This window comes from Equus caballus, chromosome 8 (assembly GCF_041296265.1).
Source record: "Equus caballus isolate H_3958 breed thoroughbred chromosome 8, TB-T2T, whole genome shotgun sequence".
NCBI classification, from domain to species: Eukaryota; Metazoa; Chordata; class Mammalia; order Perissodactyla; family Equidae; genus Equus; species Equus caballus.
In genome coordinates, this window is record NC_091691.1 from 8,264,316 (window position 1) to 8,290,989 (window position 26,674).

A 26,674-nucleotide genomic window follows, 5' to 3' on the forward strand; every position below is an offset into this window, starting at 1 on the left:
TCCATGTGTCTGGGATGCGGTTTCTCGGCAGTAATGGGAGAAGAGAGGTTTTATACATTTTCATTTTGAATGACTGTCTGTTCCTGATCCCATTACAGCCCTTGACTGAATGGCTGCTGTCCCCGTCTGCCACAGGAGCGGCTTTCTCTATCGACCCGGGGCTGCCAGCACTGTCCGGGGGCCTGTTTGTCTCTGCGTCTCTCCCAGTCTCTTCTTCCCAAGATGTATTTCCCCATCTGTCTGCCCTGTGGGTGAGGTCCCAGCTTTCCCTTTGCCAGATCCTAGGAGGCTGGGGCTTTTGCTGCTAGCCTGGGCTGCTACCTTATCACCTTGGGGAAGTCACTCTCCTCCGTCCTCTGGGCCACAGGAGCCTGCTCTGTGAAATGAAGGCTCAGAGCCTGGGGCCTGAAGGGTGAGGGGCTGGTCTCGGCTCCGCCTTGGCAGATCCTGCTTGATGGCCTCAAGTGGACCCATTCCTCCTCTGATCCTGTGGAACCAAACTGGGGGACCAAGGGCTGGCCATGAGAGTCATAGAATCGCCACCCACCTTGGCCTGCAGATCTCCTGGGTCAGGAGCGGAAGCCGTGATCACCATGGGTTTTAAGACCCTGAAACATTCTCGTTTCCCTCTGTTACTGCCTGGGGACCTGCCGCCTGAGAGTTTAGCTGATCTCCTTGGGAAGCTGTTTGCTTTTCTGCCTGAGCCACCGGCTTCTCTAAGCAGTGGGCTGGCTGTGGAAGAAAGGGCACCTGGCAGCCGGGTTTTAGGGGACCTGGGTTTGGCTTCTGCTTACCAGCGTGTGTGACCTTGGGCAGATCACTTCCTCTCTCTGAACCTCACTTGTCCCATAAGGAAAATAGGAATTAATTCATTTATTCAACAAATACTTGGTTGCCTACTGTGTACCATGTACCACTTTGGGTGTTGGGGCTTCAACAATAAACAGAACAAAAACATCCTGGCCTGCACGGATTTATGTTCCTGTTGGGGGGAAAAGATAATAAACAGAACGAGTAACTTATTCCTTCAAGGGTGATAAAAAATGAAGCAGGGAATGGGAAAAGCTAAGTGGAGGGTGGAGGGTTCTGCATTTTTAAATAAAGCGGTCACGGGAGATCACTGAGAAGTATTTGAGCAGAGATTGAAGGAGTCGAGTGTGCAAGCGTGGCAGGTGTGGGGGAGAGCATCGAGGCAGAGGGAACAGCAGGGACAGGCTGGGAGGGGAGGTGGGCGTGTGCTTGGCGTGTGTGAGGAGCAGAGAGGAGGCCTGTGGCTGGATTGGAGAGAACAGGAGAGAGGAGGTCAGAGGTCGAGTTGGGGGGCCACTGCCAGAGGGTGTGAGGTGGTGGTTCTCCAGCCTGGCTACCTGTGAGAGTTCCCTAGGAAGCTTTAAAAGCCACTGATGTGCAGGCCTCACCCACTGAGGTTCTGCTTTCACTGGCCCAGGGTGAAGGCTGGGCACCAGGATCGTTAAAACTCCCTCTGGCCCAAGGCCTCTCAGGCCATAATCACGGGCTACGTGGTTCCCCAGGGGTGCTGTCGTGGGGTTTAAGTGCTGTGTCAGCAGAGCCTTCCTTACCCCGCACAGGCCTCGCCCCCAGGGAGTGCTCAGTGGGCTGGTGTGCCACGGGCCTTGGTGTGTGGCATTTCCTCACGCTCTGACCGAGTGCTGTGTGGCTTCCTAGGCAGCGGCAGCACCTGGCACAGGTGGCCATGGGGAAGCGTTACTTCTGCGACTACTGTGACCGCTCCTTCCAGGACAACCTCCACAACCGCAAGAAGCATCTGAACGGGCTGCAGCACCTCAAGGCCAAGAAGGTCTGGTACGACATGTTCCGAGGTAGGTGGCAGCCAGGCTAAGGGAGCCCTGCTCTCTGTTTCTTATCATCAGACAAGGAGGTATGAGTCTCCGTGGGTCAGTGTCAGTCCTGGTCTGGGCTCTTTGAGGAGCAGAAGAGAGGAGGCCTGGGCCTCTGGCCCCCAGGGGCAGATGGACCCTCAAAGAGGCAGGCTGGGACGTGAGCTCCTTGCCCAGCAATCTTGGCTGAGAGCTCTGTTCTGCTTACTCTGGGGACACCGTGGCCAGGAAGAAGGTCTCTCCGAGGAGGTGATGTTTGAGCCAACAGCTGAAAAATAGGGAAAAGCCAGCCACACCATTTGGGGCAGAGGGCGTACCGAAGCAGCGGCCATGAGCGATGCACCAGGTGCTGCGAGAGCAGAAGAGAGAGGGTGTGGCTGGACACAGGGAGAGGAGGAGGATGGTGGGGGCTGCAGCTGGTGACACAGGAGGATCACAGTAAGGGGGGTGAGTTGACCCGAGGGCAGAGGGCAGTGTTGGAAGGGCTCTCGGCCACGGCCTGGGTGACCAGAGCTACGTCTGACAGTGATGACTGGCCGCTGTGTGAGCAGTGGGGTGCGGTAAATGGCTGTTGAAATAGCTGGTTTGATGAATGAATAACCGGAGCTGCCGGAGGGAGGGAGGGAGGGCTCTTCCGGGAAAGGCTTCTTGGAGCAGCTGCCACTGGGTTGCGTGAGCTAAGGCCGTGGGCAGCAGCACAGGGCCTGGCACCTGGGAGGCACTCACTGTGGGGAAGGTGCTGCTGCCATTAGACGTAGACACTGAGGAACAGTGAGGGAGGTGCCAGGGTGGCCAGCCAGGAGCCAGAGCTAACGAGAGGGAGCTTGGCATGGGGTGGGGCGGGCACAGAGCTTCTGGAACGAGCCGGGCGGGAACAAGGCTCCACCAGCTGGGGAGCAGGATTCTGGAACAGGGCCCAGAAAGGAAGGAAGGAGTCCCAGCAGCTGAGCAGGGAGGAGAAGGAGAGACAGAGTCTGTTCCCTGGTCTGAGATTCAGGATTCACAAGAGGAGAATGAGCATTTATCGAGTGCCTGCTGCATGCCAGGTGCCTTCTGTGGTTTGTCATTTGCTTTTCTCGGTAATTTCTCTAAGGCAGTGGACCTCAACCCTTCGAGTTAGGATCACTTGGAGACCTTGAAATAAAACATGCTCATCCCCTGACCCCAGCCTCAGAGGCAGGTAGGGGTGGGGCCCAGGCATGGTACTTTCAAAGCTCTCCTAGATTCGCCCCATTTCAGATGAGGCTCAGCGGCTTGGGTGAGGGAGGGTGGCCAGACCGCTCAGCAGGCCAGGCATGGCTGTGGTGGTGAGGGGCTGGGAGTGGGAGCAGAGGGGGATTCAGTGGCAGAGGGATCTCCTAGGTGCCTGGGAGGCCTCTGACCCTCGTGTTATGCAGAGGCTCCCTGTCCCCCAAATCCGGGGGTGGGGGGGGCTGTGATCTGGCGTGGAGCTGGGCCTCAAGATCACCTTGGTCTTTGCTCCTGGTCCCAGATTCTCGCCAAGAACAGCCAGGTGCTCAGGTTTAGGGCTTTCAGCAGAGGCTGTTGTGTTACTTTCAGAAAAAGTGAAACAGCGGGCATTGTGATGCCTTCTCAGGGCTCCTGCCTTCCCAGTGTCCTCTCACATCCCCAGCCCCACTCAGTCCTTAGAACAGCTCTGCGAGGGAGGCTGGGGGTCCCTGCTTACAGGTGGTGACTTTGAAATCCAGAGTGGTGGATAACTCACTCGGGGTCCTCAAGCTGGCATACGAGCTCTTTCCACTTCCTCTAGAGGCTTCCCCAGGCTCAAGCTTATCTGAGCAACCACATAGCACAGACTTTGGGGAGGCATGTGGTACCCAGCCTGGGCTAGGACTTGACACCTGCTCTGCTCCCAGCTTTGTAGCCTTGGGATAAGTCCCTTAGCCCTTGGATGGGCGGACCATTTACAGTTGCCATGGTCGGGACAAGCACGGGCCCTGGAGCTAGGCTGCCTGAGTGTCAGTCCCAAAGTGTCACTCACTAACAGTGTGGCCCCAATTTCATGTGTAAAACAGCCATAACATTAGTACCCATGTCTCAGGGATGTGACAGGGGCTCAGTATGCTCACAATGACCGTATGGCACGTGAGGGTTCGCTAAGTAGGAACAATGCATATGGGGCCACAAGAGGATTGGCCTGAGGCCCTTTATCTCATGGCTTCATTCATTTAGACAATGCTCAGTGAGCACTTAGCATGTCCTTGGCTCCCAGACCAGCTCTGAAGACTTACAGGTGAATAAAACAGGGCTCCTCTCCTAAGCGACCTCATGCCCAGTTACGGCAGTGTGTTCTGGGTGGAACCCCTGTCCTGCCCAGGCCTCCAGGCCCTGCCACCCTCTCCCTCTGAGCTCTGGCCACACTGGCCACTGCAGGTACTGTTGTCTCTGCGGACCTGCCCTTCCTGCCGTCCTTCCTGCCCCCAGCCTGGTCCTCCTGTCTCAGAAGTCAGCTCAGGCAGCAAGTCCTCAGGGATGCCCTCCCCAACCCCCGGGCCAGGTCAGGTCATTGGGCTGCGCGCTGGCTGTTTACCCATTTATATCCACATGGCTTAGTGTGACTGTTGGACTGGAAGGAACGACTAGGTCTGACTTGTTCTCCACTAAATCCTCGTCCTGGCGCCGTGCCTGGCACACAGGACGTACTCAGTAAATGTTTGTTAGATGAACGTCTAAGTGAACGAGCAAACAAACACAGGGCACCAGGGCAGCTGTTCATTTTGGGAGATGAAGCGAGAAGGACCAGTGGGGTCAGATCACGAGGAGCCTTGAACGCCGGGTGGAGGAGCATGGGCTTCATTGTGCAGGGCCTGGGCCAGGGGTTCCCAACCCTGGGTGCCCTTTGGAGTCACCGAGGAGCTTTTAGCAGTTCTCTTGCTCTCACCCTCAGACAAATTAAAGCAGAATCTAGGAGGGTGGGCTCGGGCATCTGTGTACTTTAAAAGCTGCCCAGTGAGTCTGCTGGAGTTGAGAACCACCTGCCGGATGCTGGGCAGCCTGGAACCCTTCTCCTGCGCTGAGCCACCCCACCAGGGCCCCTTGTCTAGGACTCGGGCTCAGCCCCCCTGCTAGCCTCAGCTGTCTTAGCCTCAGGGGGCCACTGAGCAAGTCCACGTGCCCTCCCCAGCCCATCTCTCCTGGGAAGGTCTGTGGCAGGAGCTGGGTGGGCTGAGCCGGACAAGCCCAATGCTGACAGATGGCCCCCCGTCTCCACCAGGCCACCCCTGGAATGAGTCCTCTGATACCCAACTCCTGACCCCAGCAGCACCCCCACCCCAGCCACCAGCTGCCCTGCCCTGGGGAAGGGAGGAGCCCCCGTCAGAGTCGGCCGCTCATCCAGACACCAGGAGACCAGCAGCCACATGGGAAGGGCAGGGGCTTTAGACTCCCAGCCAGGGTTCCAGCTTGGCACAGCCGCTTCCTGACTGTGTGCCCTTGGGCAGATCATTTTCCCTTTCTGAACCTAGTTTTCCCCTCTGCAAAATGGGGTTGTTAGCACCGTCAGTGGGTTTGTGAGGAGGAAATGAAGTAAGAACTGCTCCCTTTTGTTGAGCATCCGCTACAGAGGTTCTCAGCCCGGGCCGCACGTCAGCTTCGCTCTCCAGGTGACCCCGCTGTGCAGTCAAAGTCGAGAGCCTCTGACCTAAAGCCTCGTCTTGCCTTTGGCTGGGTCTGGGTCGGGGGTGGGGAGGGTCGAGGTCAGCTGAAGCTGGGATCCCTCCGCCCAGCATCCCCACCTGTGCTTACACTCCTCCGTGGATGGGAAACTGTCCTTTCCTCACGACTGATCTCCCTGATCACTCAGTGACCGGAAATGCCTGGTGCAACTGAAGTCTGAACCCCGCCCCTCTCTCCTTGCAGATGCAGCTGCCATCCTGCTGGATGAGCAGAACAAGCGGCCCTGCAGGAAGTTTCTACTGACAGGTAAAGTGCTCTGCCCAGCTCCAGTCCACCCAGGGACCAGCATGCCCAGTCTGGCCTGCTTGGACCTCTGCAGAGCTTCTCCCCCAGCCCTGGCCAGCATCCCACGCCCACTTTGTGGCCTTGGTACATCAGCAGACTGGCTATTGGGGCCTGTGTAGGACTTCCTGGGCCTGGTCCTTAGCTCTTCAGACCTGGAATGTGATATTATTGGCTCACCCAGAACAAGCAAGCGCTGGGAAATTGCAAGTAAATCCAGGAGACACTGATGGGTGTAATAGACTGACTGATTAAGTTAGCCTGGGAGCCTGGCCTCCGCTGTGCCCTTCCTCCCAGCAGGCAATAGCTCTGACCGTAATAGCTCTGACAATGCTGAGGAGATTCAGAATTAGAATCAAAGATGCTAGCTGTTGATTTGATTGCTCAATACCCAGCTAATAAAGATGCATACTGTTCAAAATGAGAAAAACCTCAGTAAGTGAAGGAACCAGATGAAAATAAGGGTAGGAAAAATAAGACAAAGCCAGAAGAATGATTAGTCTCCTCCATACTTGCTTGAGATCTTGTGTACTCTCTAAGGGTTTGGCCCTGAGCTTCCTGGCAGCCAAGGCAAAGAGGAAAACCACAGTGATTAACATGGTGTGTAAGGGAGCTTAACCCTAGGGAAAAATACAGCTATTGGCCTAGGGAAGCTGGGTGAACAGCAAGGTCCCTCAGGAGACGGGGCTGCCTCTAGAATGGGCGCCAGGCCTGCAGATCAGGGGCTTCCCCACTGACTTCACCTCGATGTGAACCACTGGTAGGTTTCGCAGGCTTAGGACATCTCCGGTCTCCTGTTACTTTGAAACACATTTTGGGCTCCTCAGTTGAGATTTGGAAAGCCGCTCTGGACTTGGGCACCTCCTTGACAAAGCTGCATTAAAGCCTTTCTGGGGAGGAGTCCAGCTGCTTGTGCAAGCCAGATGGGCAGGCAGGGCTCCCAGCAGAGCGCATGGCAGTGCCATGGCCTGGAGTGGAGAGAGGGGACGTGACGCTTTCAGGGACCCACCCGTGGTTCACTGTGGCTGGGGAGCAGGGGCGGGGGGACGGCGCTGAGAGATGAGCCTGCAGAGGCTGTGTGCCCAGTCACGAAAGGCGTCAGTGGGATTTGGTCCCGCCCAGGAAGGGTTGTGAGCGGCCTGAGGGACCAGACGGGTTGCTCTGGCTGCTTGTGTGGGCAGGGCCAGAGAGAGTCCGTATTTTTCTTTAGAGGTGGGGTGGCTACTCTTTAAGCCTACAGCCCTGTCCCCCAAACTGCGGCCTCCCCTCATCAGGGTGCCCCTCAGCCCTCGGTGGGAGCCCCTTGCAGCAGCGAGTAACTGTCTTCCCGTTGCAGGCCAGTGTGACTTTGGCTCCAATTGCAGATTTTCCCACATGTCAGAGCGAGACCTGCAGGAGCTGAGTATCCAGGTGGAGGGTGCGTTTCAGTGGGGACCCTGGGCAGGGGCGGGCGCAGATGCTGAGGGGGGTGCAGGATCTGAAGCTGGGGAAGCTGCCCTGGGCCTCCCCACCTCCCTTTTTGTGGCTGCCATGTGGCTGCCTGGGTGGTGGGGCTGGTGTCAGGAACTGCCTCCTAACCGCCCCAGGCGTGAGTGGAGAAGGAACAAGCTCCTATCCGTGTCCACTGCTGGGTTTAAAGTGATATGCGGGAATTCCTGCCCGGTAGCCCTAAGGGTGTACCTCAGCCCCACCACAGGCCCTGCTGCTAGCCTAGCGGATCCCCTGCCATGCTCTGGGGATGAGGGGATGAAGAGAGCACCCTCTCCACCCTCAGGATTCTCAGGCCTGGTGATTCCAGGAAGGGCAAGTTCAGCTTGTTACTTTGAAACACATTTTGGGCTCCTCGGTTGAGATTTGGAAAGCCGCTCTGGCACCCCTGAAAACTGGCATGTCTGCGGTTGGGAAATCCACTTCTCACTTCTCCAATTAGAGAACAAGGAAGTTCCCACTTAGGTGGTCTTTATTGATCTTCGCATGCAGCCCCTCATTGGGCAGATGGAGAAACTGAGGCCAGCACTCAGGCAGAGGGGCCTCATGTGAGCCACCAGCAAGTTAGAGGCCAACTCCAAGTCTCCCAGGGTGCCACCACTCACTCTTCCATCATCCAGGCAGCCTTGGGGCAGCCAGCAGGTGTCTGGGGTGGCCTGGCCTTTGCCTTCATCCCCTGGAGGGCCTCACTCCCTTCTGGCCAGTGAGGCCTTGTGGGCAATGCCCTGCCCTGGGATGCTGATGGTAGTGTGGCCACAGCCCTAGCACAAACACAGGGTTTCCAGGAGCTTTCCCAGGGCGGAAGCAAGCCCCCATGGGCCTAGCCAGCCAGTCCTGGCAGTGGTAGGGTCTCTCGCTCTTCCTGGGCCATGGGCTCTAGGGGAATGGTTGGCCTGTGGTGGGGAGAGCACAGGCCAGTGGGAGCTAGAGACGCCTGGTGAGACAGGAGTGGGAGAGGCCCAAGGGGACTGGGAGCTGAGATGTGCCCCCAGCTGGCAGCTCAGACAGTCCTGGCTCAGCCATATCCCCTGTGACCTTAGCACATGGCTCACCTTCTTGGAGGAGCATCCTGACCTGTCGAACGTGACCACTTGGGAAATGAAGTGAGATGATGCGTGCACAGTGCTAGCCCAGGGCTTGGCCCAGAGTAAGCGTTAGTCCACGAGTAAGATTGTTTTCCTCTGGCCCTGGGCCCCCCAGAGACTCTGACCCCATCGCACTCTCTCACATGGCTTGTTTGAACTCCATCCGTTGCTCTATTTTAATTCAACGAGCAAAGCTTTTTATAGGACATTTTATGAACAGGAAAGCTGAGGCTCCTTCTCCTGCCCAGGGTTGGGGAACTGGCGAGTGGCAGAGCCAAGATTCAAGCCCTGCTCTGCTTTGTTCTGAGAGGTCCCAGATTTGGACCTCTCCTGAGGGCCAGGCAATCTCCCTGCATTATCCTGTGTCCAGCTCCAAACAGCTTGGGAGCCAGCCAGTATTTTGTGTCCATTTAATGGGGAAGCAGAGTGAGGTCCAGAGGGCAGGGCCTGGGGTGGTGGCAGCATTGTGGGGACAGGCCTGAGGGTCTGCTCCTGGTCCCCTGGCCTGCACCCCTCCAGGAAGGTTCCTGCTGCGTTGTGGGAGGGTGGGGTTCAGGCAGGAGTGAGCGTGCCCCACACTGGTCTCTGTCTCCCTAACCCCACAGAAGAGAGGCGGGCCAGGGAGTGGCCACTAGACGTTGCTGAGCTCCCCGAGGGTAATCTGGAGGACTGGCTGGAGAAGAGAGCCAAGCGACTGAGCTCAGCCCCAAGCAGCAGGTACAGGCCCCATCGGTCCCCTCCTCCCGTGCCCTCTGGGAGCAAAGACCCCAGCTGGTCTGCTCTGACCTGAAGCTGAGCAGTCGCCATGAACTGTCCAGGCCCAGGCGCCAGATACAGACCTGCCCCCAGCACAGAGCTCCCCAAGGGAGGAGCCACATGAGGGGCTCTTGGGTCCCCAGGTCCTGGCCAGAGACTGAGGGGTATGCATTTAAAAGTGGCTTTTCTTGGGTCCTATTCTCCTCCGTTGGTGGCTTCTCCCTTATTAGAGTCTTTGCCAGCTAAAGGGGAGACGAAGCTGACCTGACTCCACATCACCAAGTCCATTGCCAGAGGGAAGGGCCTGACTGTGGTTACTAAGCCCCCTCTAGGGCCCTGCCAGATAGGCATGGTTACCTGACCCTGCAGAAGGGGAATCTGGGGCTCCCAGGAGGGGGTGACTTGTCCAAGGGCACGCGGCTAGGAAGAGGCAGAGCTGCCCCGTGGTGCAGTGGGGCTTTAGACCCGATTATCTCTGTGACGTGGCCTCATGGGCCAGCGGCCTGGCCTGGGCCCAGGGAGCCTGGTCAGACGTCTGTCGGGAGAGGCCTTCTCTCGGGGCTCCGTCAGGAAGTGAAGGCCATGCGTCTTGCCTTCTCCATGCCCCAGTGAAGAGAGATCATTAAGCTATTTTAAAATTAACTTTGTTTTTTACCTTTGTTTGAAATCTCTGCCCAGTTTTTGTCCCCCCACCTTGAAAATTTACAGTACAGACATGACTGAAATGTTGGGAGTATGACGTCCCTTCCACCTCGTCCTGTCTGAAGTGGTTGTGATTTTGGTTGTGTGGGTGCCCTCCTTGGGACTGGCATCGCCCAGGGATCCATGTCTGGTACCCGAGGCTCCTTCAGCCTGAGTGTCAGAGCACTGGGGCCGGTTGGAAGCCCCCAGGGAGCTCCGCCCTGTGCTGCTTCTTGGAGCAGCCCCTGTGGGTCGCAGCTGTGCCCTGTGCTCACTCCCGTGCTTCCCTGGCCACTGGCCACTCACCTCCCTGCTGTTTCTGGAACAGAGCATGCAACTGGGGACTGCCCCCCCCGCCCCGGCTCTAGGGGATCGGAACCTGTCCCCCAGGCTCCTCTCCCTCTGGCAGCCCAAGCTGGCCTCTTCCAGGGGACCTGCTTTCTCAACAACCGCTTGTTCTCTGTGCCCACCCGCCTGTCCACCTGCCTCCTGAGAGCTCAGAGCCAAAATGAATTACTCTGGGCAGAGCAGGCCTGTCCAGCCTGGGGAAAAAGGGGTTGTTGGAAGGGAGGTGAACATTTATTATTGCTTTGGCCATGGCTGCCTGGGTCCTCCTCAGCCCGCTCCCTGCAGGCTGGTCTTTTGAAAAATGACACCCCGATCTTGTGGCCTGAGGGCTTTGGGATTGCCCCAGCATCTTTGGCCCCGCCTGTAGGGTGGGGGGAGGTGGATTCAAGCCCTAGGGCTACCTTGCTCGCCCCCCCCCCCCACACCCAGGGGCAGCCCCGCAGAAACAGTGCCCTCTGTGCCCTTCACCCTCCTGGCTCTCCTAGATGGCCACAGCAGCCCTCCTGGGCTCCTACCTCCCCTCTGCTCCTCCAGTTTATGGTCCTGTACACAACAGTTCCAAGCAGCTTCTCAAACACACCCAGCCTCTACTTAAACCCTCCTAGGCTTCCTCCACCTCAGGGGAGCCCAGACTCCGCAGCCCGGAGGGCCAGTGGAACTTCCCCGCCGCCTCCCCAGCCCCTGGGGGTCACCTTCTCGCCTCTCCCATCTGGCCTTTGTGTCACTCCTGCTGGATGCTTAGCTTCTTACATGCGGTGGGCGTTTCTGATTTCAGGGCACCTTGTGAATGTTCTTTCCTCTGCCTGGAACTGCCTCCCTACCTCTTTGCCTGGCAAAGTCAGACTCATCCTTCAAGCTTTAGCTAAGACATCTCGCCTTCCAGCCCCCACCCCCGAGCCTCCCCCTCATGGCCTTGAGCTCACATTGTTGTCATTCGGCCTGGCCTTGAGCTCACATTGTTGTCATTTGGGCCTGGCTGCACCCTACGTGTTGACTGCATGAGAGCATTTGGGGGAGCAGGGTGTTAATGCCATGGGCCCCTTGTGGGGACTGATCAGGTGGCTCCTCTCCCTCTCTGGGTGTCTGTTTCCTCCCCTGGGGCACAGGGCACACAGGGCTGCCTGGCCCACCTGGGGCCACCCAGACTCAAGGGCTCCAACCCTGCAGATTAAGCCGAGCCCTCAAAGTGACCGGGCTGGCCCTCCTGTAAAGAGTAAGTGGAGGCTCTGTGGGGCCCCAGCCTGGTGCGTTGTGCCATCCCCCTCAGCAGACTGACCCTGAGGGATCTGCCAAGAGCAGCCAGCGGGGAGGGAGAGGCTGACCTCAGACACGCAGACTAATCCCCCGGTGAGGCCAGTGCTTGTGCCTGCTGTCCATTGTTGGCTCTTCAGATTGTGACTTTATCCCTGTTAATCTCCCCCTTTGCACCCCTTGCTGAGCCAACGCTACTGTTCCGGCCCAGGCGCCTCCCTAAGACTCTTTCCTTCTGATTAGGACCACGGCCGAGGAAAACGAGAGCTGCTCCTGCTCTCACGCCCGGGGCAAACAGGCCACGAGCGGAGCCAGGGGCAGAGCCGTGCAACACGTGCACCTCAGTGTCCCGTCTGCTCTGTGGGGGCTAGAGGGGTGCGCTCTGAGGGCCCAGGGAACATGCCAGTGTCTGTGAGCACACATGGGAATGCCCTCCTCCTGGTGGGAGGCCTCAGGGCATGCAGGGGCAGCGGGTCCCAGTTGCCCAGGAATTGGCCCCATCTCCTAGAGGAAGGGTTTCAGGGTCATGGGAAGGGGCTCGCCAGGATCACACCCTCTCTAGAGGAGACTTAGGGACACCCCAATCCCGCAGGGAGCCTGGGCTTGGCTGGCCGCTGGGGCTCTCCCTTCCAGCAACTGCGGAACGCCCCTGACTCCCACCGTTCTCTGCGGCTGGCAGAGTTTATGACATCTCCCCAGCGCCATAAATCATGCTGAGAGCCGCTCTCTGTGCTTTCCAGCAGGCAGCCAGCAGCTGAGCAGGGATCTCCCTGTCCTCTCCCAATAGGAGGTCCCAAGGCTGCGCCTGGGCTGCCTGGTCTTCAGATCAGCTCTGTATAGGAGGTCAGGCCCTGAGAGGCGCAGGCTGGGTGGGTGCAGTGAGGGAAACACCTGGGGCTCCTGATGCCCGCGCCCCCACCTCCACTTCTGAGGCCCGAGGCCTCTCCGAACCTCTCAGGGAGGGCCCAGGACTTTCCCTTTCTGCAGAGGGAAAGCTGGGCATGGGCCCTCCGAGTGCTCCAGGAGCTGCCAGGGCTTCACCTTCATTGAGACCTGAGCCTGGGGCAGGGTGGGGTGGGGTGCCCCCGGAGCTGAAGAAGGAGGGGCCAGCGTCTGGAGCCCGTGTACAGGAGCCCCCCATCACCCATACCCTGACTGTGTCACTTGGGCACATGAGTGAGTCCACACACCTCTGTTGCCTCATCTGTAAAATGAGGTTCAAGTGAGGATTTCTGAGGTTTCTCTAGGCCATGGTACCTGGCCGAGAGTGGTGCCTGGTCAATATGTGCACTCAGCGTTGCTGTCATCAGCAAACATTCACGGAGTGGGCCCCCCGAGCCAGGCCCAGCACTATGGGGACAGATGGATCCCACCTCCACCCCCTGGTCTCTACCCTCTGAGAGCTCCAGTCCCATAGGGGAGACACAAGCTCCCAGGTGAGTTCAAAGTGCTCCGGAGCCTGGCGGCACTGAGCCCTGGAGCAGCAGCCTGAGTAGGGGTCAAGTCCAGAAGGATCAGAAGGTGGGGCAGTTGGTGGTGGGGAGGCTGCCTTGTGCCCCACTGGGCCTCAGTGGGCCCCCTTAGGACAGAGCGGCCCCGGGCTGGGCATTCGTGGTGGGTGCTCCACATAGGCCCTGAGCTCCTAGGAGGTGGCTCCAGGGGCTGTGGACCTTAAGGGGAAGGAGAGTGAGTAGCATGAGAAATGAGGCTTTTAAAAAAAGTTTAGACAATATTTTTTTCTGATTTCAAAGGCTTGCGTGCTTGTAAAACTTTTCTTGAAAAGTATAAAGAAGTAAAAAAATCACCCATAATCGCACCACTCAGATAGAACCACTGTTAACATTTTGCTGTCTTCCAGGGTTTTTTTTATGCATTTATATATGTTATATATCTTTAAACAAAAATAGTATCATGCTATATACATTATTTTATAAGCTGCTTTTTCTCCTTACACAGTACATCATGACACTTTTCCTCATCAGTGCATATAAGTCTGCCTTAATTTTTACGCAGGCTGCATAGCATTCTCTGCTGTGGACGTGCATATGTATTTAATTGATCCCGCACAGGTGGACACTTAGGTTATTTCCATTTCTTGTAGCTCAATCTCTGCCCACTACTGGACTCGGTTTCTAGAGGTGAGGTTGCTGGCTCAAAGGGTCTGCATGTTTTTGAGGCTCTGCCTTCCAGAAAGGTCGTGCAGGCAGCTGACCCTCCCCATAGCCAGGATGGTGGAGAGGGTGAGCTGTGGGGGGTGCTGCAGCATGGGCCTGGCCTGTGCCCTACTCTAACTTTCTGCCTTTCCCCTTCTCTCTAGGTCTGAACCCATCAGACCCACTATCTTCCAGTACCCCGTGGGCTGGCCACCAGTTCAGGAACTGCCGCCATCCCTGCGGGCACCCCCACCCGGGGGGTGGCCCCTGCAGCCCAGCGTCCAGTGGGGCTGAGCCCCTCATCCCCACCTGCTCAGCTCTTGAATCAGTCACAATAAACATAAGGGCTCATAGTGGGGAGGCCGAGCCCCCTTCCTGCTGTGCCCCGTGGAGCCTCTGAAACTATCCACCTGGCCTGGCTTCGCTGAGGCCCAGGAGTCCCCCCAGCAAGTGCCACCCCGGTCCTGGCTCTGCCCCAGGCAGCTCTCCCTCCCTTCCTCATGGGACATCTTAAGAAGATGGGTGAAAACTTCCTTCTGGATGTTTATAAAGAGAGTCTGTCACCACAGTGGTGTGGCTGCACTTCCCCCTTGCCCGGGGCCCTCAGCTCCGTGCTCTGGCCCCTGGTCAGAGACGGGCAGGGCTGGAGCGCGTCGAGGTCCTCTGCAGGGTGACTGGTGTGTGCTGCCCTTCTCCACTGGGGGCCGGCAGAGACCCAGCACAGCCAGGCAGAGGGTAGCCAGTGAGGCTGTGACCATCACCCAGGTGAGATGTAGCTCCAGATCTGCGGAGGGGAGCTCAGTGACTCAGTCTGCAGTCCCAGCCCCACGTCTGCCCGTGCTGAGCCAGTGCCCGAGTGTGCAATGGCCCAACTGGAGCAGGGTCTCTGGCCTGGATGGGGTAGAGAAGTGGGCGACCCAGGAAGATAGGCCCTGGGCTTGGGAGAGTGGCCTGGCTGAGCTTCCTGGCACCGACAGCACTGGGCTGTGCTGGACCCTCGGCCCAGGGGTGGCCCAGGGGCCCTCCCAATGCTCCTGCCCTGGAGAAGCCCCCTGGCTGGTGGGGAGATCACACAGGCTGCTCAGGTAGTGAGGAGCCACCAGGCCCGGCTCTACTTCCTTCCTCAACTGCGCTCCAGTTCTAGATTCCATGCTGGGGTGGTGGTCGCAATGAGGCCCTCAGGTCACTGGGCCTCTGGTGGGAGGCCCCCAAGGGTGGGGTAGCTGCAGAGCCAGCTTAGAGGCCCCACCCTCCATGAGCTTCTGCCCTTTCTGAAAATCCCTGTTGATGGGGGAACTGAGGCCAAATCTGGGGGCCTCTGAGCCTCAGGCTCCTCACCTGTAAAATGGGCTGATTCTCTGGCCCCAGAGGGTGCGTGGAGGAGGGCTGGGTTTGAAGGAGGGTCAGAGGAAGGGACCAGCAGAAGGCCTCCTCCGGCCATGCCAGGGAGTGGAGCCCAGGAGACCTCCTTGCACCCCCTCTGCGAGGAGGCTTTCTGCCCCACCTCTGCCACCCTGCCCATGGCCATGGGCAAACCTCAGGGACCAGGGTCAAGTGGGCTGTGTGGCCCGGGGCACAGGGTGCCCCCTCCTGCTTTAGGGACCACAGCAGCTCCTGGGCCCTGTACCAATTCCTCCTTGACTCCCCAGGAGCCCCTGGACGGCGGGAAGCATTAGTGCTACATACAGGCCAGGGTGAGGCACGGGCAGGGTGCAGGCTGGGCTGGGGGTCATCCGCATAGCCACCGCCAGGCCCTCTGCAGCCTGGCCACAGCTCCATGCAAGGCCCGTGGGCAAGTGGGGTGGGGGTGCCAGATGTCCAGGCCCTGAAGTACCCGCGGTGGTGACTCGGGGACCCGGCCGAGGGAGAGAACTGCAGGCGGCGAGGGGTGTGGAGAGGACCCGTGCACCGCCTGTGGACTGGCGCCTACTTCATGCCACTGCGCAGCACCTGGTTGGCTGCGATGAGCATGACACTGATGATGAAGGCGATGGCGAAGGCGCAGATCAGACTCTTGCGCACGCACGTCTGGCGGATCTGCTGGTTGGAGCAGGCTGCGCCGCCGCCGGGGAGTGCCAGAGAGACAGAGGGGACAGTAAAGCGATGGAATCAGGAGCTGCCTGCACTTCTGTACATGGCTGGTCCCCAGGGGCACATGGGGACATGAGGCTTGGGGCAGGCAAGGAGGCCCCCAGCCTCCCCTGCAAACCCCGGGTTCCTCCCCTGCTCAAGCACTTGGCTGCCCATGTGGTCCCAGGGGTCACCACTCACTCTCTACGTCCACGGGGCACTCCTCCGCTGTGCCCAGGTGACTCTCCTCCTCTGTCATGATGATGTTCTCGATGTCCTTCATGGACAGGTGCTCACAGAAGGTGTCGTAGAGCAGCCGCTTCAGCTCGTCCACGGTCAGCTTCTGCATGTCACACTTGGGTGGGGGAGACACAATGCTCTGGCCACCACCACCACAGTCCCCACCCAGCACCCACAGCCACACAAGCCCAGCAACAGGCCTTCAGATCCTGAGGGCTGGAAACCACTCCGTTCCTCGAGTCCTTGACCCGCGGGAGTCAGCCTCCCCCAGGGAGCCCATCCCCCTCTGGGAGACAAGACATCCCGTGGACAGAAAAGCCTGGAGTGGTCGTCTCCCCTTTAAAGTGTAGGCCAAGCCATTCACTGGCTCCCCTACAGCTCTTCACAGTGTGCACAGCCCTGAGTCCCAACCAGCCAGGGCATACCTTCCAGAAGACGGTGTCAAAGTCAGTGCCGTGGAACTTCTCTGGGATCCCCGAGGTGGAAAGCTTGGGTCCCAGGAGGGTCACAAACTCCTCGAAGTCCACTTGGCCATCACCTAGAGTGGGCCCAGGTCCAATCAGCAGGTGGGGCTGCAACTGGGCCCCTTGGGCCACTCTGGGGCCTTGGGCAGGTCCCCTTGGATTCTCGGAGCCTTGAGGCAATTTCAGAGGCAGCTAACATGTGCCAAGCTCGGGGCTGATGCTGAAGCCACCAACTGTGATGAGGTGGAGGTAGGGTGCAGTGGGTGGGCCTGGAGGAAGCTGCACATGGGAGACCCTCACATGTCACTCAGACCCTGTCATCGCTTCCCAGCAGCCTGCTGCTGTCCTGGGGCAGGGGTGGGACCCAATGCTCTCCCCACCACACAGAAGAAATAAGGCTCAGGATGGGGGACAGCCTGCCCAGGTCGCCACCTGCTCTCTGGGTGGAGAGGAGGCCACGGGAGGTGGGCTGAGGGGAGGGGACTGGGCATCATGGTTCTTCTTACGAGTTTTTTTCTTTTTTTTGAGGAAGATTAGCCCTGAGCTAATTACTGCCAATCCTCCTCTTTTTGCTGAGGAAGACTGGCCCTGAGCTAACATCTGTGCCCTTCTTCCTCTACTTTTTATGTGGGACGCCTACCATAGCATGGCTTTTGCCAAGCGGTGCTATGTCCACACCCTGGATCTGAACCGGTGAACCCTGGGCCACCAAGAAGCGGAATGTGCGAACTTAACCACTGCGCCACCAGGCCGGCCCCACGAGTTTTTCCTTAATAAAATGCCACAGGGCAAATGTAACAAAACTGATGATGTTTTATTTTGGGTGGTGGGAACTGGGGTATTGACTATATCCTTTCTTCTTTTCCATACTTTAAAATTTTCTTGGAATACAGGGTGACAAGGGCAAAGTCTCCGACCTCTGGATGTGGTCGGGGCTGTCACTCTTGCTGGCCTCCTGCTCCTGGCTGAGAAATGGGGCCAGACCTGGCTGCAAACTGCCTTGGGCTTGGGGGCGGCCAGGAGTGGGAGGAGTGCGATGCCCACGGTGGGCTCGGCCTCCATGGATCAGGCCCCAGACCCGCTTCACCCCAGGTGAGGGGTGAGGAAACTGAGGCGGGGGCGGTACTCACCATCCATGTCCAGCCGCTGGATAATAACCTCCAGCTCCACCTCGTTGGGCATGTAGCCCAGGGAGCGCATGGCCGTGCCCAGCTCCTGCTTGGAGATGAAGCCATTGCCGTCGCGGTCAAAGACTTTGAAGGCCTCACGGATCTCTGTGGGGGAAGCAGAGCAAGTTGGGACTCGTTCCTTCCCCTAACACCCACTTCCCAGACCCCCCAGCATCCTGGAACCCACAGCCTGAGCACAGCATGGAGAATCCACCCCAGAGCCTGCGGGGTTAGAGACAATTGGTGGGTGATCACAAGATGCCACCATAGCACTGCCTTCAGAGCAGGCTGAGCAGGGCAACAAAGGTGTGCCCAGCCCCGCGGCAGTGACAGACCGCCCCCAGGGTCTCGGCCTCAGTGTGCCAGGCTCCCACAGCCTCTCCCAGCGTGCTCACAACGACCTCGTGTGGCGGGTACTGTGGGTCCCACTGTGCAGGGGAGGGTGCTGGGGCCAGGCAGCCCACAGCCTCCGTGAGCTGCCAAAGGCTTCCCTGCCCGCTCCTCACTCCTTCCACTCCCGCTCCCCCTCATCCCCATCTCACGCCTCCTCCCCCGGCTCTCGGCTCTCTCGCGCTCAGCTCATACACCGGCCAGCACTCACTAATGGCAGCCACAGGAGGCAGCTGTGACTCCAGGCTGATGGGCTGACAGCTAGGCACAGGCTGCCTCTGAGAGCCCAAGTTTGGGGGAAGACAGAGGCCGGATGGGGGGGCCCTAGCAAGCCCAGGTCGGCTCAGATGATGGGGTTGTCACCCCATTGTACAGAGGAGGAGACTGAGGCCTGAGGACTCGGGTGACTCATGGGTGGGGAGCAGTGCACTGGGTGGGAGTCAGGGAACAGGCAACGAGTGACCTTGGGCCAGCCTCAGTCTTACCCAGAGTAAAATGGGCAGTAATGATGTGGGGGTGACAAGGGTTTCACCAAGGAATCCAGAAACTGTTGAGGGGTCCTATCCCCGCTCTTTGCTCTACTTCTGTTTCTCTGCCTGCTGTCCCTTCCTTGTTACTCGGCCCAAGGAGAGCCCTAATGAGTATTTTCCTTTGTGGGGAGGGAACTTCAGTCCACTCCATCCTCTCTGCTCCAGCTCCCTGGGGTCTCCTTGTTCAGTTCACCTGCCAGCCTCCCGGCCTTTGCCTAAGCTGTTCCCCTGGGTGGGACTTCAGCAGGCAGAGGGGAGCTTGTGTGCGTGTGCGTGTGCATGTGTGTGTGTGTGTGCGCGTATGTGTTTGGAAGCAGAGAAAGATGAGATGCTCCGTCCTGCCGACCCGGAAACTGAGGCATGGAGAGGCAAGGTGGCCAGCCCAGGGTCAATGTGGTGTCAGGGCTGTTTCTGGTAGGGACAGGAATTAGGCTGGCCCTGGGCCTGGCCTGAGCGGTCTGTGAACCCCCGAAACTGATAGTGGGATCCTGTGCTGTGGGGTCATTCCCTGATCCCACTGGCCCCATCACAGACCAGGAACCATGTGTGGCGCAGAGAGGGAGGCTGTGTGTCCCAGGCTACATGGCAAGGTGGTTTGGGCTGAGGCCCCCAACCTTCATCAGGCTCTTGCCACCTGGTGTCTGCACTCAAGGCCTGGAGATTAGACCAACTGACATGCAGGTCAAGACAGAGACAGTGGGTAACAGCTGAGTTGCCTGGGACCCCAGACCCTCTGCCTCTGGGCCTCCCCCTACCGATCCCAGACAGGGCCTGAAAATTTGGTCTCCTAGCCAGTGGCCCCTTGGCCAGAAGAGCAGCAGGGATGGGAAATCTGTAGACCCTGGACTCTGGGAACTCTACCTAGAGTTTTCCCAGGTCACTGAGGAGGTGGTGAGCTCCCCATCTCCAGAGGTGTGTGAGCAGAGGCCTGGCAGTTATAGAGGCTGCTGAGGGGATTCCAGCTGCCTGGGAGTCTCTGGGTAAAGAGGAAGGCACTGGCCTACAACCAGGCACAACTTGTATCCTGCCTTATACACACACACACACACACACTTAGGTTTCTGGCTGGCACTGTTGCCTTCCCGACCCAGCCACAGGCTCCGCCCATCTCAGGTGTCCTGAACTCCAGCCCTGAGGGCCCTTTCGTGCTGGTGGCACCAGGTTGCTCCACCTCCAGGCTCCTTTCACCTGGACCGCTCTTCCCTTCACCACGGTGAGCTCTGACGCAGCCGCAGTTCCCAGCATGGGCGGCATCACCTCCCTGGTGCCCTCCCCACCCCCCGGCTGACTCTGGCCCTCCGCTGGGCTCCCACAGACCCTGCTCTTCCTCCATCCTTGCACTGACCACACTGGATTGTGAACCACTAATGCCATGAGAGCAGGGACCAGGTCGGTGTTGCTCACGCCTGGGTCCCTGTTACCTGGAACAGTGTCTGTCACTCAAGCATAAACATTCGCTGAATAAATGGTTAAATGAATGACTGACTGACTTGGGGAACCCCCCATCTGGAGCACACAGAGAGAGGAGCTGAGCAGAGGTTCAGGCACTGCTTTGGTGAGGCCATCGCTCAGAGCCCATTTACTCTTGGTTTACAAACAATCCTAGTAAAGGTAAGCGTTTGCTTTCCATCCCCAAGCAGGCAAGAAGCAAGAGGTGAGGCTGAGGACGCTGCCTGTCCCTCTGTGCAGCCGGCAAAGACCCCGCCCCCACCCACCTATGGGCCACTACCAAAGAGGGGGATCCAGCTGAGGACAAGGGTGGGAGAACCATCCTTAGACCTCCGGGTCAGGGGCTGGTTTGGGGAAGGGGGAACCCAGGGTCAGGCAACTCATCTCTCTGGGTCCTCAGTTTGCTCCTCTGTTGAGGCCCATTTGGGAGATCTCAAGGTGGGAGGACAAAACCCCGGACTGACAGTGGCTGAACCGGGTGCTGGTCCCCTCCCCTGCAATGAGCTGGGGTCCACGCTGCCCCTCCCACCCTGGCAGGGGCCAGGTGCGGCTCCTGCAGCCCAGGGCTGCTTCAGTTGGAGCCCCTGACCCCGTTGGAAGCCCCAAGGAAACGCACTAGGCTGGACAGGAGACAGTGGAGGCAGGTGAATCATAGGGTATGTGGGCAGGTGACGGGCCTGGAGGCAGCCCAGGGACCCCATAGCCATTTCTCAGGCAGAACTAACCTCCCAAGACCACTACACAAATCCAAAGACTGCCACCTCCACGTCCACCCGTGCCTTCGGCCACCCCTCCCGGCACACACAGCTCCCCCTCAGCTTGCTCTGCCTTCGCCCAGGCTGAGAGCCGTGGCCCAGCCCCAGGGGCCCACCTCCTCGGCCAAAGAGTCAGCTCTCGGTCACACAGAAGCAGGTTCAAATCCCAGCTCTCCTACACCCTGGCTGGGTGACCTTGAGCTGGTGTTCGCTCACCTGTACGGTGGGGCTGCAGGGACAACAAAAGAAGACACTCAAGCGTGTCTCAGAACAGCGCGATGGAAGTCAGACCATCCCAGGCGGCAGGGCTGGAAGCAGTGGGAGGACTAGGCGAGCGCAGGACACCAGTCAGCCTTCCTGGTGGCTGAGCCTGGCCTGAGGGCCTGGGCTTGGAGTCTGGCTCTGCCACTCAGCAGCCAAGTGACCCAGGCAAGGCACTTCCCTCTCTGAGCCACAGTCCCTCGTCTGTGAAATGGGAGCAAGACTCTTGCCCCATCGCTGAGGGCTGGACTCTCCTGAGGGCTCCCTGAGTAGGGTGGGCATCATGTCTTCCCCGCTGCTGCCATCCGCACATCCCAGCTGGGCGCGTTTTCCCGAAAGCCTCGGTCTCTTCCCTCCCGCTGAGGCTGGGAGAAGCCTGCCGTGCTCCATCTTGGCAAGGGGACGCCTGGCCCAGCAAAGAGCTGGCAGGGCCTCCGGGTTTCCAGGCTGACACTGTCCCCCACCTGCCACCTCCAGCCTGACACCCCCAATCCCCTCCCTGGCCTGTGAAGCTGTGTCAGCTCCTGAGTCCCCCAACAAGCCCCAAAGGACGCCAGTACTCTGTGAAGGAGCTGGAGTCCAGAGAGGGGGTGCACAGGCAGGAGGTCACTCAGTGAGGGGGCAGCGTCTGTCCTCTGCAGTGACCGCTGCTCTGGGTGGCATTGGCCCAGCGCCCCACCACTTTGGCCTCCCTGAGTTTCGGGCCTGCACAGAGGCAGCTGCCAGGCTTGCAGGGAAGAGGGACAAGAAAGGGGACCCCTCTGGCCCCTACAGTCTGAATGCCCCCATTTGGCCACTCTCAATGCAGGCTCCACCATCCAACCAAACAGACCAAGTGCCAACCCCAGAACTCCGCCCTGGCGGCTGTCTGCTTGTCTGTCTGTCACCTTCGTCCTCTCTCTGGCCAGAGAGAGTGGGTCAGGTCTTACGGCTGCCCCCAATCCCATCCTCAGGTGCTCAAGTCCGCTGATGCCACTGGGGCCACCTCAGTGCTCCTGCTGGCCCCAGGGGTCTCTGCCGTGTGTGTACGTCAGTGAGGGGGTACAGGGAGAATCTGGGAGAGCCTGCACCTCTCCCTCATGGGGGGCAGGAGGGCCCAGTCCAGCTCTGCCCAGTCACATCTACCCTGCCAACTGCCATTCATGGCTCCCCAGGCACAGGTCCCCAGGTGCCTCTACCAGACCTTCAAGGTCCCGTCCACCCAGCTCCTCCCCCATGCTGCCTTTCTGGCCCAGTCCCCTGCACCACGTGTCCCTACCTCATGGGCCTTCACTGGTTCCTCTACACTCCAGGCTCTTACCCCAGCAGGGCCCCCTTCTTTGGCCTCCCCTGCTGCTGCGTCCAGGTCCCTGAGCCCCTGCTGCATGGAGGCCCTGTGCTGAGCACTTCCATCACATCCTCTGTCACCAGCAGCCTTGGGGAGGAGCAATGCCAACTCCTTCAGACAGATGGAGAAACTGAGGCAAGTAATTGCCCAAGGTCACTCCATAAGTTGAGGGTGCAGAGACTCGAACCCACCACTGCCCAGCTGAGAAGCCCTCATCTTAACCCTGCGCTCTCCACCTCCCCTCCTGGTCCTCCTCCCCCTCAGACTAACCACCCCCTGGATTTCTGCGGCAAGCACGTACTGTCTGCAGCATTTCATCCCAAGCTGCCAGGCTCCCTCGTCTCAGCACATGCGGCTCCCCCACCGGTGGGCGTCTTTCCGGCGAAGAACTTGGGTCTCACCCAGACTACCCTGGGGCAGGAGCACTAATGGGGCACCGGGGAGGAAGAGGGGGCAGAGGGAGAATCTGTGCCAGGGATGGTCACCCTATCCACCCAGCCCTGGCATTCAAGGACCACCAGGGCCTGCAGAGACTTGGTCTCCTAGGAGCAGGGCTCTTAGGGTGCCTGCAGCCAAGAAGGAAGTCGTTAATGTAGGACTTCTTGCCGTCATCTGTAGCTGCCTGTGGGCCGAGAGATGGGCTGGGCCATCCAGGCATCTGCTTGCTCCACGACCCCCTCCTGCCCATCCCAGGGAGGGCCCTGCCCTTCAGATGCCCCCTGCGCCAGCCCCCACTGCTCCTCAGGGCCCAGGAGAAGGGGACGGAAGAAAGCATGGAGTGCGTTTGGTGTAGCTGGTGACTAACACTGCTGGGCTCCTGCCAGTGTGTCTGCCAGGCGGCCCAAGGGGAGCCTGCGGCCTTCTTGCCCCTGCACTGCCCATCTGTGCCCCACTCACCCCTGCATCCCAGCATCCTCTCAGCTGTTCCCCTTCCTTGGGGTCTGCACTCCAGGGCTGGGAGATCAGGAGAGGAGGGACCCAGTGAGGCCCGTAGCAGGGCTTCCACCGTCACGGTGGGGTGCTGGGAACAAGGGGAAGGAATGAGGTGGAAGCTGCCTGGGGCATGGAGGGACAGTGTTGACCCTGGCCGGAGTTTCCAGGAGGAAGGGACGGACAAGGGCCTGTGGAGGGGAACACCAGCAGGAGGTTTGGGCTGGCCCAGGGCAGGAGGAGACAACGGTAGGGAAGAGACGGCCTATGCCCCATCCCCTGCCCTCTCGCCCCTCATCATACCCCGTCCTTCCCCTGCCTTGGATGAGGCTCTGGTTTTTGGGCTTCGCCCCAGACAGGACAGTGACTTGGGCTTTAGGGTTGAAGGCAAGAGACCCAGCAGCGGCACGCATCCCTCTGTCCTGCCCGCGTCAGACACCAGACCCTGTCTCCACGGCTCCCCAGGTTCTGGGGGCTCTCGAGGGGGACCTGGTGAGGAGGAGGTGGCTCATGGTCTATGGCGCAGTGAGGGGAGAGTAGTTGCCTTCTCCCTCTTGATCATCCTCCTGACCCAGTCAGACTCCTCCAAGATCTGCCCCCTCCAGGGCTTGAGGATTAGGAAAGACCTCTCTCGTGCCTTCCCTTGTGCTGGCACCACCATCCCCGACTACACTGCTGTCTCAGCTGCACCATCCCCGCCCCAGGCCCTGATGAGCCCCGGATTTGAGACCCTTGGACCCAAGATACCCAAAGAGAGGCCCAGCCTCTGGGCAATCTCAGCCCCTCCCCTACCAGCAGACAAGCAGATCCCAAGGGGCCAAGAATCCCACTAGCCCAGAGGCCCCCACTCCACTCCATATGGGGCCCCAAGAGGTCTGTGGAGAGGGGAAGCCTGCCCCCAGCCCAGTAGGGAAATAGCTCGCAGGCCCCAGGGCTCTCACTGCTCCCCAGATTCCTCCCTCCAGGGACCCCAGCCTCTGCCCTCTGCTCTGATCTCACCTAGCCCACTGCCTAAGGTCCCCCACTCATGCCAAGAGGTGGACAGACGGCGGGGGGACAGATTTGGGTCCCAGCCTCTCTGCCTTTCCCCTCCAGGCTTGGTTATCGCGACCGAGACGCCCAATCTGGCCACTTGTTGTCGCCACCACCTCCCGGGCCGCCTTCCCGGCGCTCCGGGCTGGGGGTTCCCGCAGGGTTGTGGGGAAGGGCCTATGGCCGCAGGAGGGGCTGGGGGCAGCCAGACAGCCAGCAAGAGCAGGGCGGTCGTCCTCTCCCCCTCTCCGGCTGCCCGAGCAGATTGGATTTTAAAAGCGACACGAGCGGAATGTCAATGCGAGCGCAGAGCCGCGGGCTGGCGCCGTGGAGGGGATCAGGATGCGGGTGCTCCGGCCCCGCCGGCTGGGGGGTCGCAGCTAGGACCCTCACCCCAACCCGCCGCGTTGCCGCACCGTCACCGCGGACTGCGCGGCCCCGTGACCCCGCTGCGGGGCCGACAAGTTTCCGCAGCGCGGGGGACCACGCGGGCAGGGGCTGGGCCGCCCCTCAGCCTCGGCGACCCCTACAGCGGCGCCCAGGGGTGCGAGCCAGTCCTGTCTCCCCGCGCAGCTGCTCGCTGAAGCGCCCACCTGGCAGCCGGCACCTGCGGACAGCCCCCCGCCTCCTGCGCCCCTAGCCCGCGCTTCACCTGGGCGCACAGGTAGGAGGGCCGACAGGCTGGGGTCCCGGCGGGGCACTCACCCTCCAGCTCGTCCTCAGGGATGTCCACGGGGCGCTGCTCCGACAGCAGGTTGGGCACAGTGTAGATGCCCCGGTACATCAACGCCGCCGTCACCGGGTGGAACGGCATCTTGGAGGCTCCGCGCCCGCCCGCCCGCCGCAAACTTTGAGGTCGGGGCTCATGGGCCGGCAGCGGCCCCGGGGACGGCTGGAGCAGGCGGGGCGCGCGGCTGCGGAGGGCGGCCCGGCGGCGGCAGCGGCGGCAAGGCGAGGGGTGCCCCTCCGGGGGCCTAGCGCCCCCGAGCCCCTGGCCGCCGGTCCATGCCGCCCCCTCCCTCGTCGGGCTCCCGGCCGGGGTCCCGCAGGGGCGGCGGGGGCGGCGCCGCTCAGGCCTCTCCGATCCGGCCGCCGCGCGCTGCGCCCGCCGCGCCCGCTCCTCGGTGCCCCGCGCGCTCCGCGCTGCTCGCCGCCCGCTCGTCCGCTCGCCGGCGCGGCCGCCCGGCCCGCCGCTCTGGCTCTCGCCGCCTCTCCAGCTCGCGCGCTCGCTCGTTCTGTGCCGCGCTGGCTGCGCTCCCCGCCTCCCCCGCCCGCCGCCCGCCCGCCCCCTCCGCGCTCCCCCACCCCCCCGCCCCTTCCCGCCTCTGGCCCCTGCGCGGCTGCCCAAGCCCGCGGGGGCTGCTTCTCCCCTCCGCCTCGGACTCCGCTTTCCCCCTGCGGAGGATCACCTGCCCTGCGCCCCCCGCCCCAAGTCCGCAGCCGCCAGGACCAAGGTGGGATGGGGTGGGGGTGGGGCCCTTCCTGCCTGACCCTTGGCCCTCCCCCACCCCCTACGAACAGAAAGCAAGGAACTGAGCACGGAAAACACTGCAGCGAGGTGAGGTCTGCCCCAGGCGCCTGGGTCCTCGAGGTGAATCACACGGTGTTGGTGCCAGGAAAGGCTTCAAGGTGGGGAAACTGAGGCTGAGAGAGAAGGGCGTTGACCAAGGTCGTAGGGCAGAGGCGACAGGCAGGAGGTGGAGACAGGGCAGAGACCTCGCAGCTGACCTTATCCCCCACCACTCAGCCTGCAGAGGGGGAGCCAGGGTCTGTCTCATGGCCCCCAGGGCAGAGAGGGACAGAGAAGTGGCTGGATGTCTGCAAGGACTGGTATGAGGGTCTGTCAGTTCACATGGCTGCTGGTTAGACCAAATGTGTGTCCAGGGCTTGCCCAGGCCCCAGGGCGTGTGTGCATGTCCAGGAAGGGGGGTAGGTGTTTGTGGGAGCAGCATATGTGTGCACATCTGTTGTCCATGAGGTTGTGTACGTGTGTTTTTGAGTCCACATGCAAATGGACGTGTGTTGGGAGTTTGTAGACACCTGCGTGTGCTAAGGTTGTGAGCTGGCAGGGGAGGGGAGGGCAGGAGCCTGTGGGCGGGTGGGGGGTGGTGTGCAGGCCCTTGGGCTGGGAATGGAATGGGCTTGTGAGCACAGATGTGCATGCATATTTATGGGGGCTCAGTTGACCCTCTGGCCTCACCATGGCCCCAGCTGCAGGCCTTGCCCCTGGAGGCCCCGTGGAGGAACCACCTCCCTGCCCCCTTTAGTCCAATCAGCGGGTGGCCCCTGGGGAAAGCTGATTGCCACAGCTCTGCCCCGCCCTGCCCTTCCCAAGTTGATTACATTTTTCTGCATGTTTCTGCTTTTGTCACTGATTAATCACAACCCTATCTTGGGGCCTGGCAAGAGGGGGCTCCAGAGAGAGATGCCAGCCCTGGCCACGCCTGGCCCTGGCACT

The 26,674-nt window shown here is 60.2% G+C and overlaps 2 protein-coding genes across 3 annotated transcripts in view; one reads left to right on the forward strand and one right to left on the reverse strand.

Annotated features, from left to right (window-relative positions):
• Window positions 1-14,165, forward strand: part of ZMAT5 (zinc finger matrin-type 5) — a 25,309-nt gene extending 11,144 nt beyond the window's left edge. The window contains exons 3-7 of one of the 2 annotated variants that reach the window (XM_001915948.6): window positions 1,687-1,841; window positions 5,739-5,801; window positions 7,174-7,254; window positions 9,016-9,127; window positions 13,764-14,165. In XM_001915948.6, coding sequence (XP_001915983.1) covers window positions 1,715-1,841; window positions 5,739-5,801; window positions 7,174-7,254; window positions 9,016-9,127; window positions 13,764-13,893 — 513 coding nt within the window. In that variant the 5' untranslated portion in view covers window positions 1,687-1,714 and the 3' untranslated portion in view covers window positions 13,894-14,165. The remainder of the gene's footprint in view (window positions 1-1,686; window positions 1,842-5,738; window positions 5,802-7,173; window positions 7,255-9,015; window positions 9,128-13,763) is intronic. The other variant, XM_070275292.1, reaches the window with a different exon arrangement.
• CABP7 (calcium binding protein 7) lies at window positions 13,267-25,431 on the reverse strand. The gene is made up of 5 exons (XM_023646881.2): window positions 24,922-25,431; window positions 17,504-17,647; window positions 16,335-16,447; window positions 15,871-16,024; window positions 13,267-15,653 (listed from the first exon to the last, which is right to left on the reverse strand). The coding sequence occupies exons 1-5, from the start codon at window positions 25,028-25,030 to the stop codon at window positions 15,526-15,528; spliced, it is 648 nt and encodes a 215-aa protein (XP_023502649.1). The 5' UTR covers window positions 25,031-25,431; the 3' UTR covers window positions 13,267-15,525.
• Window positions 25,432-26,674: the final 1,243 nt, after the last annotated feature.

What these genes read in the sequence shown, in the direction of transcription:
- CABP7 (XM_023646881.2), bottom strand. Translation starts at nt 25,030, where the DNA reads ATGCCGTTCCACCCGGTGACGGCGGCGTTGATGTACCGGGGCATCTAC. An exon ending in CCCTGAGGACGAGCTGGAGG is followed by an intron (nt 17,648 to 24,921) that starts GTGAGTGCCCCG and finishes CTTCCCCCACAG; the next exon opens with AGATCCGTGAGGCCTTCAAA. An exon ending in CCAGCGGCTGGACATGGATG is followed by an intron (nt 16,448 to 17,503) that starts GTGAGTACCGCC and finishes GGCCCACTCTAG; the next exon opens with GTGATGGCCAAGTGGACTTC.